At 39.3% G+C, this 8,508-nt stretch overlaps 1 protein-coding gene across 1 annotated transcript; it reads left to right on the top strand.

The window, feature by feature from the left end:
• LOC104955807 (protein diaphanous homolog 3-like) lies at window positions 1–8,083 on the top strand. The gene is made up of 7 exons (XM_010783203.1): window positions 1–182; window positions 1,834–1,952; window positions 2,373–2,437; window positions 3,275–3,379; window positions 4,994–5,326; window positions 6,782–6,896; window positions 7,812–8,083. Exons 1-7 carry the CDS (start codon window positions 1–3, stop codon window positions 8,081–8,083), a joined length of 1,191 nt encoding a protein of 396 aa, XP_010781505.1.
• The last annotated feature ends 425 nt before the right edge of the window (window positions 8,084–8,508 follow it).

The raw sequence follows: 8,508 nt of genomic DNA, 5'->3' as shown, positions 1-8,508 counted from the left end.
ATGCCACTCTACAAGGAGCATCTCAACATATTGGGCTGCCCTGAGGGTGGTGCCCCTGGAGACCATCTGCGCCGTGGCGTCGTGGGCGTCTTCTGGCACATTCTCCAGTTGTCATCAGGTCAATGTTGCCACTCCCCATTCTTTGGGCGTGGTCCTTTTGCCGAGCTCCGCTGCTTCCAGTGGTGAGAAAGGGCTTGGATTCTTCATGACATTGTTGGTATAAGTCATCCAGTGCTTAAAGCACCGCCTCTGGCGGTCAGTAGGGACGAAATAGAACGATAGTTACGGCTGTAACTACGGTTCTATGAGTCCCGGATTACCGCCAGAGTTTCCTGTCACTCAGAATTCTTGTGTGCTCGCGAGAAGATTCTGGGAACAGATCCTCTGACGACACCGGCTGATATAGCCGGTGTCACGTGGGTCACAGGTGACTTTGTTGTTATTGGTACTCGAGCTGCGCATGCGCGCGATGGACATATCCAGTGCTTAAAGCACCGCCTCTGGCGGTCAGTAGGGACTCATAGAAACGTAGTTACAGCCGTAACTATCGTTTTTGTAGCTAAAAGCAGCTACCATTCAGCTAATAAAATATTCAGCTTTTTCTGCATTTTCAGCTAAATTCAGCCACACGTTTTCACAGTTTACAACATTCACACACATTTTCTGCTGGAAATGCATTTTCTAGTTCCATTTGATTGTCAATATTTTCATCTTCGTTCAGACAGGGATTATATGGTTCAGCTCAAAGTCATAGGAATGGAATTCAAACATTCAGATCCCTCTTATTTTAAAACAAGGTGGTTTATAAGTTTCAAAGTATTAGTTATTCATTCTGTGTAGAAGGGATTCATACACTCAGAGGCAATGTACTGTAGTAAGATAATGAGCAGATGAAACCTCCTTTCCCTCTAACTTGGAAGAGCACTGCGGCTCCCAGCCTTGCATGTCATCTGTTGCATTATTATATCTTCTCTCTCTAACTGTGGCATGCCTTGGGTTATTCTGTGATCAACGCATTCGACAGAGCCATTTCAAACTATTTACCTGCATATATCGAGCACCTGGTTATACGTTGGTGTTGTTCCCATTGTTCAGCACCATCAAAACAGTGTTTGTAGTAAGATACACGTTTAGTAGTTGTTTGGCGCCATATTATGACATAATCAAGAGAGTTAGACTTTTTTTAAAATAATTTATGAACGTTTACATTCTGAAATAGAAAACCAATGGAGTGCATACTGTGTATCTGTTTACTCGGAACACAACCCGTTTTCCTATTCCCCCTTTCATTTTTTATTTGTTAAAAGTGTCTCAATTTTTTTGCTAGCCATTTTCCTTTCCATTTATCATTTTGTCATATATTTCCTAATAGCTGGGGAGTGGTGGGAATTGGGGATTTGGTTTTACAGAAAGGTGTGTGAGAATTCTGGATACTCCTGATTCTTGTGTCAACAGCGCTAATGATGTTGTTTAGCATGTACAATCAATTGTGTCAGATGGTTTCAAATTGCACCTGTTATATGAACATCAGGCTATGAATTGACTCACCGATGCACCATGATGGTAAGAGGTTCTGACTTGGAGCCTCCTGTTATGTTTTAATCTCTGATAGCTGTTCTGCAACACCTGATTAGTTTCACAACATTTCCCACACCTTTTCACTTACCATACTTAACTGCACTTCACTTCCTCTCCCACCCATAACTGCTCAAATAACAGTAAATGTATGTGAAATACAATGTATTGAAAATAATGAAATAAAGTGATTTTTTTTCATTCTGTGTTTTTCTCATTGTCTCTCTTCACTCTTATCTCTCTTATCCTGACCCTCAGGCCCCAGTACTTTAAGATCATTGAGGAGTGTGTGTCTCAGGTTGTGCTCCACCGCAGTGGCACTGACCCCGACTTCGGCTACCGCAAGCGCCTCGATGTGGACTTCAGTCACCTCTTAGGTAAGTCCCAAACTTGTGCCAGTCTCTTTACATAACGTGTATTTCATTTCATTTTATTTAATGATATAGGAGTTACAAGACAAGTGTATATAAGTAAAGTGTCACATATAGACAAATATCAAATTACAAGATATACATGGAGACAAAAAAAGAAAAGAAAAACAGTTTGTGTGTTTGTCTCTGTGTGCGTTTGATGTATTAGACAAAAAGATAGTAATAAATTACAACATTATAATTCAAATGATATGAGTAACAATATAATCGTCATGTATCCTGGGGGGGTGGGGGCATGTAAATAGTAGCATAACCTTAAAGAAGTAGAAAGGGGTGGTGGCTGAATGAGGATTATGAATTAAATGTATCAAACAACAGGTATTTCAAAACAACATACACATTTTAATTTCATTTTTGTGTTTTCAGATGTGTGTGTAGATAAAGCTCGATCTGATGAGTACGAACAAAGAGCTTCAGAACTGGCACAGAAGGCAAGTCTTTACAAAGAAAACCACTTAGATTTTGAACCCACTACACTACACCACACCACCTGGCCAAAACAAAGCCCAATTAGGCCTGCACATATTTACTCTAATTTGTTTTTAAAAAACAGCATCTGTTTTTACTGTGAAGTAAAGGTGACCATGGCAACCTCGGGGGGGCTTGTGTTATAAGCTGCTGCATACTGTACACTTCTAGTCATCTCTTGAAAATGAGTTTTAATTGCTATCTGATTCCTTTCTAAAAACCAGAAAAGTGAGCATTACAGAATAAGACACAATACTGGAAAATAATAAACACTGACTTATGATCTTAACATTTAAAAATGCAGGAAACCAAACACTCTTGAAATGCAAGTTAAACTGTTTCTGTTTTCTGCCAAAAGATTTGCTCTAGATTTTTCAGTTATATAATACTTTGTAGCAGAACCTGTACTTCCCCTATCAATGTAGCAAACAAACCTTTTCCTTTTTTCATTTTAGTCAGACAAAAACATGCCTGTGAGGTCAAATGGATTGGCTGCTGTGATTAATTGAAGTCTGGGAAGAAGCAGGTTATAGATCCTGATTAGAAGGATGAGCTCACTGATTGGCATGTTTGTATGGTACTTCAAAAAGTTTCTATAAATGAACGAGTAATAGACAAAAGATTGAATTTCAATCCGTAAATGAAGTTAATCAAGGTAACATGAATGTCGATTATATAAAACAAGTACGGTACATCCTTTAATTTAAACACTTTTAATGAGTACTGCTTATGTTAATTCTTAGTTTCATTAATATCAGCTCCTTCGTGTGACTTACCTGGATATCCGTTTCTCTTTTCAGTTTGACGAGGAGTTTCTAAGCAGACAGGAGTCACAAGCTCAGCTGGTTCAGTGTAATGATAAAATAGCTGCACTCCAAGCGGAGCTGCTGGCCTTCCGCTCTCAGGTAAATTACCTATTATATCTTTTCAATGTCATTCTTTCATTTCAAATCCCCCTTAAATCTACTATAGAATTGCAATTAAACTTTATTTTCTTACTTTCCTTTATGAGATGTTCTTGTTATTTTGGGGTTTGTGGTGGGGGCGGTTGTTTTATCCACTGGAGCCTGCAGTTTGAGTTGACATGAAGGCTCTACGGGCCCGTCGAAACTAAGTCTAATGAGAATACTGACCAGTCCTCGATGTTGGCTATTTCTGATTCTCTGATCTTTATCCCATAAGGGGAAATTGTTCTAAAAGCAATTTATTCTGACAACTCCCTTCAACCTCACTACTGGGCCTCTCTCCTACCCGCCAACACCCCAGAGAGTTGCTCCTACGCCCTGGCACTGCAAGATAACTCCACGCTTTGAGAGAACTTCCTTTTTATTTTCCTGATAATTTTTCAATTTCAGTGAGCAAACACAGAATGAATACTCAAATAGCACCTCCGTACAATATGAGGGGTACATCTAGCCAATGCCAACACACACACACACACACACACACACACACACACACACACACACACACACACACACACACACACACACACACACACACACACACACGTTTGTCTTGCTGTCTTTGTCTGTCTGTTTCATTGTCAGTCTTACTCTCACCAGCACACACACTCACACACTTGTGAATTCAGAAAAGGAGTTCTTCCCTCTAGAGGCGGTGTCAGAGTAATGGCCCAGGGCTGACCTTTAGTGTGCGTCTTTAATCTAAAACTGGTGCATGGATCAATAAGCCATTTGCTCCCTATGATACAATTTACGAAACTTTGTAGCCCCGGTTATAACATTTGATTTTCTGGCTTTGGGAAAAAAACAAATCATGGTGGGTAAGTTCTGGACAGAGTCTGGATGGTTTACGTGCGTTTGGCCTGTGCTGGATGGTTGAGAGAACACGCCTCTGTTATCCGCACCACAGTGGTGTTAGCGAGGACACTTTACTGTGCTGTTGTAGTTTCTAGTTAGTCTGCTTCCATTTTTTTCTCCCCAGTTTCAAACCTATTCCCTGTTTTTACCTCGCACTGTGGATTCACCTTTTATTTTATTGATCTGGGGAAGGGTTTCTTGAGCACTGCTCCACACTGCAGAAAAATCCATGGTAACCACCACAAATATTTTGTAATGAAATAATATGAGCAGGAATCAATAAAAAGAAAATCTTTCTATGAGGCCAGCAAATTAAAATTGACCTTCCAACTAATTAAAAAACTATATTCAAGCCTATTTAGCTTTGTAAATGCTGTGAAAATATTTATCCAATATGTTCAGTTACACTGGAGGTGATACTGCAGTCCACATCACCAAACCATCGTGTTATATCGACATGTTGTTTATTTATGTGGAAATGTATTTACAATTTACATACATAGCGAATGTATCAAAAGAGAAAACATGGTTCTTCACGTATTACCAGTGCAACAGTAGTTTTAATAGTTTTAGATTTGGAGTTTGTCAGTGGAGTTTCTGGAGCAGTATATTATATATATTATCTCAGCGTCACACCTCGAGTAAAATGAGCATATATTTGGTGTTTATGTTCCCAAATACTTTCTCTTCCTTTAGTTTGGGGCTGTACCGGTGGGTCTGTCCCCCCCCCATGTTGGACAAGCATCCTCTTCCTCAGCCCTTCAGTCTGGGGCTCCGTCGCCTGCTCCAGCATCTGGGGCACCACATCCCCCTCCTCCTCCTCCTCCTCCTCCTCCGCCTCCTTTACCTGGATGCCCTCCCCCACCTCCCCCACCTGGAATGCCTCCTCCATTTGGTGCCCCCCCTCCACCCCCTCTAGGGTTTGGGGGTGGTCTAGGCTCCCCCACTCACCGTGCACTGCCTTATGGCCTCAGGCCTAAGAAGGATTTCAAGCCTGAGACCTCCATGAAGCGCCTCAACTGGTCTAAGGTAACACTGCAGGCTGCTTTTAATATTTAACCACCCCTATTTTTATACAATGCAGTCTGTTACGCCACAAACTAAAGCCTCAAATACTTTGGAGTCAAGTCATTTTAAAAAAAATTGTATTTATCAGAAGATTCATGATGCTGTAGGAGAATAGTATCAAAACAAAGTGAAAGAGAAATGTAAAGTTTTTAAGAAAAAATGTATTAAAGAAAAGCTGACAAGAAAATAGGATTATTGGGTATGTTCCTCAAAAGGCACCCAAAATGAAATCTTAAAATATTTAATTTGATTAGATTTTTCTAATCTTTATTAACCTAGATGAAATTAGAGCTACAACATTTAGCCATTTTAACCTCTCAGCCTTCCAAATATGGACACTTCCTGCACTTTGCTGCTTTACATCATACATTTTGACACAAACCAACACTTCACTAAAAAAGTAAAGAAAAATAACTCTCAGATGTTTTATTTATCCGCAGGCTATTTTATCATATTGGACTCCAGTACATTTAGGACATGTGTTTTCTAACTTAACACCGGCGTTACAGATATCTATTATGAGTGGTTTTCAGTGTAATGAGAGATATTAAAGACTGTGCTGAATTATGCTTAATAAAAGGTTTGCAACAAGAAACAGATAATTTAGGCCAGATATTTATAGGGGCCCTTTTCTCTGCTCTTTGTTCCTTTGTTACTGATTTTCTTTGGCAGAGCCTGAACAGTACAGATGTTTTTCTAAGAACGAAATAACAAGTTTCTTCCTCGCTGCCAAGAAAGTGATAATTGAAAATAACAGATGATCAGATGCTGTTTTCAGAGCAGCCTTAGTGCTACCTCTACAGATGTTGTTCTCTGCAGTGCAATATTAGTTCACATCACTAGTGATATAACATTGTGATTTGATTAATAATTAAATATCAGATGTACAGGTGTTCGGCAAACTAAACCATATGCTTGTAATTTCAAAGTGACATGAAAATGACCTGTGCTATGGCACAGCTGTATGAGACTCCCACATATGTTTAGGTTTGAGACAATGCTGTTCAGAAACTTCTTAAGCAGACTTCAAACTTTCAACTTTATTTGGAGCTCAGCATGTTTTGGAGAGGAGTAACTATCATTTATGATGAAAGACCAGTGACAAAACTGCTTTTGGCACAAAACTCAATGATTCAAACTTTAATACCGTCTTATCTTGACTATTGCCCAGCAGTAAAAGTTTTGGCGACACTTATGTACTGCTTTTAGTTTTAACCACATTTTAGGGATTATTAAATTGTCTGGAGCTTCTCTGTACTGTATGTATATATGGCCTATATCTTTAAAATGTACCCAGTATCTGTTTCAAATTATGGCTTTCCATTATATTCACTTTTACTGCTGTAGACTGTATATTCTGAAATACTTTTAGTATCCACAAGTTACTCAATGATCCGTGTGGGTGTTTGTTTTCAGATTCGTCCCCAGGAAATGTCAGAGAGCTGTTTCTGGGTGCGGGCTGATGAAAACCAATATGCGAAACCAGAATTACTCTGCAGAGTTGCTCTCACTTTTGGTTCACAAAGAACAGGTCAGTCTTCATTTATTAAATGTCCCTCTGTCTGACTGCTGCTCTTGTATTTTGATTTGGTTTTGTGTTTTAACTTATAATTGCAACACATTTCTAAAGCAAAGAGCGAAGAACTTTACTTTTACAGAAACCGTTGAGGACATTTCCAAATCCTTTTTTCCCCTACATATTTGTGTGACTCTACTCGACACCTCCTCTTTTCTCTCCTCTTCACTTTCTCTTCTGTATAACTCTGACAAACTTTCCGGGTCAAATGTGTTGCTATGAAATGAAATGGCAGGGTTTCTCATTTGAGATGTAATGGTAAAACAAGGAAGAACAATTTGAGAGCAATGTGGAATTGCATGACAGAGATACAGTCAAGTCTGTGAGAGTGTTTAGCTACCCTCAAGAAAACCGTGTTTATTTAATATCCTTTTGAGTGAATGGAAAGTGAGTTATGCATGGCAGAAGTCATCACTTACTTGGTATATTTGGAGTTGGTCCAATTTCAGTGAGCTTAGTGTAAGTGGAGGTCTTATTAAGCTAAATTAAATTAAATGCTGCATTAATTGGAAATAAGCCTTGGCTAATAACGTCCCGGATGTCTTATTTACATTTTCCGGTGGGACAGATTAAACAAAAATATTATTAAAAGTATCACTGCATTATCTCAATATCAATGTTGTATTTTACTAGTATTTAAAACTATGCGCTGGAAAGTACAACTCATAAATTCATGGAGTAATATTGAGGCAGTTAAACATATGAAATATGAATGTTCTATGCTTTTATCTCTGAATATAGTTTTTCATCTCTGCCAAATTAACTCAAACAGGTCATGCTTTAACTTTTTTGCCGCTTCATACAATAGGAACATTTTCACAGTATGAATGTTTCCATGATTTATGAGTGTTTCTCACTAATAACCTGCAGTCTGGGTTAGCCCACCACAGTTTCACAAAGAACTATTCAACACATCTCAGTGGGTGGGGTCTGCATCCGTCCGGGGATACAATCAGCGGGTTAGAGACGGGCGCTTTGTGCGGGAGGATTCTCTCCCTGGTGAGCATTTTTGCACGCTGTGGTGCGCTGACAGTGAGCTTTATAGCAGCCCTCCCCCGGACTTCCCAGCTTCCCTAGAGCTAGACATATTGCTTGCTGCCCTCTCTCACTGCGTAGGAGAGGCGGCAGAACCCATGGTATAACTGTCAACCAGGTTAGAATGTTCAAAGGGTCCGGGGCGAGGTCTGAGACCCACTCGCCTGCTTTGTAGCTGTTACTTTTTCTGCCATATCGTTAATCATCACCATTCATATCCAAACAACCAATGGGTACATAAGTTAATGTTAGCTAGATCATGACATTTATTTATCAACTTTTTCATATTGGAGTATACAGTATATTGCAGGCAAAAATGTGCAATGTCAGTTTTTGCCACAATATCAAGCAATCCTAGTGGTAATACGTTTATGTGGAGAAGTGTTCAAATCAAATCAAGTTTTATTTATATAGCACATTTATAAACGATTTTTGGTCGAGCCAAAGTGATGTACTAATAAAAATAGCCTACAGTAGAGACACTTTACAGCAAATACAACAGCACAGATTGTTCAGAATATCAGTATGAGAA

Source organism: Notothenia coriiceps, unplaced genomic scaffold (genome assembly GCF_000735185.1).
Source record: "Notothenia coriiceps isolate Sejong01 unplaced genomic scaffold, NC01 NC01_scaffold00024827, whole genome shotgun sequence".
Classification (NCBI taxonomy): Eukaryota; Metazoa; Chordata; class Actinopteri; order Perciformes; family Nototheniidae; genus Notothenia; species Notothenia coriiceps.
Note: the sequence above shows the minus strand (reverse complement) of the source record. Positions and strands in the feature narration are given on the sequence as shown.

Excerpts from the sequence above, each read along its gene's own strand:
- LOC104955807 (XM_010783203.1), top strand. The coding sequence starts at position 1 with ATGCCACTCTACAAGGAGCATCTCAACATATTGGGCTGCCCTGAGGGT. Across the intron at positions 1,953-2,372 it reads GGACTTCAGTCACCTCTTAG|ATGTGTGTGTAGATAAAGCT; the intron begins GTAAGTCCCAAA and ends TTGTGTTTTCAG. Across the intron at positions 2,438-3,274 it reads CTTCAGAACTGGCACAGAAG|TTTGACGAGGAGTTTCTAAG; the intron begins GCAAGTCTTTAC and ends TTCTCTTTTCAG.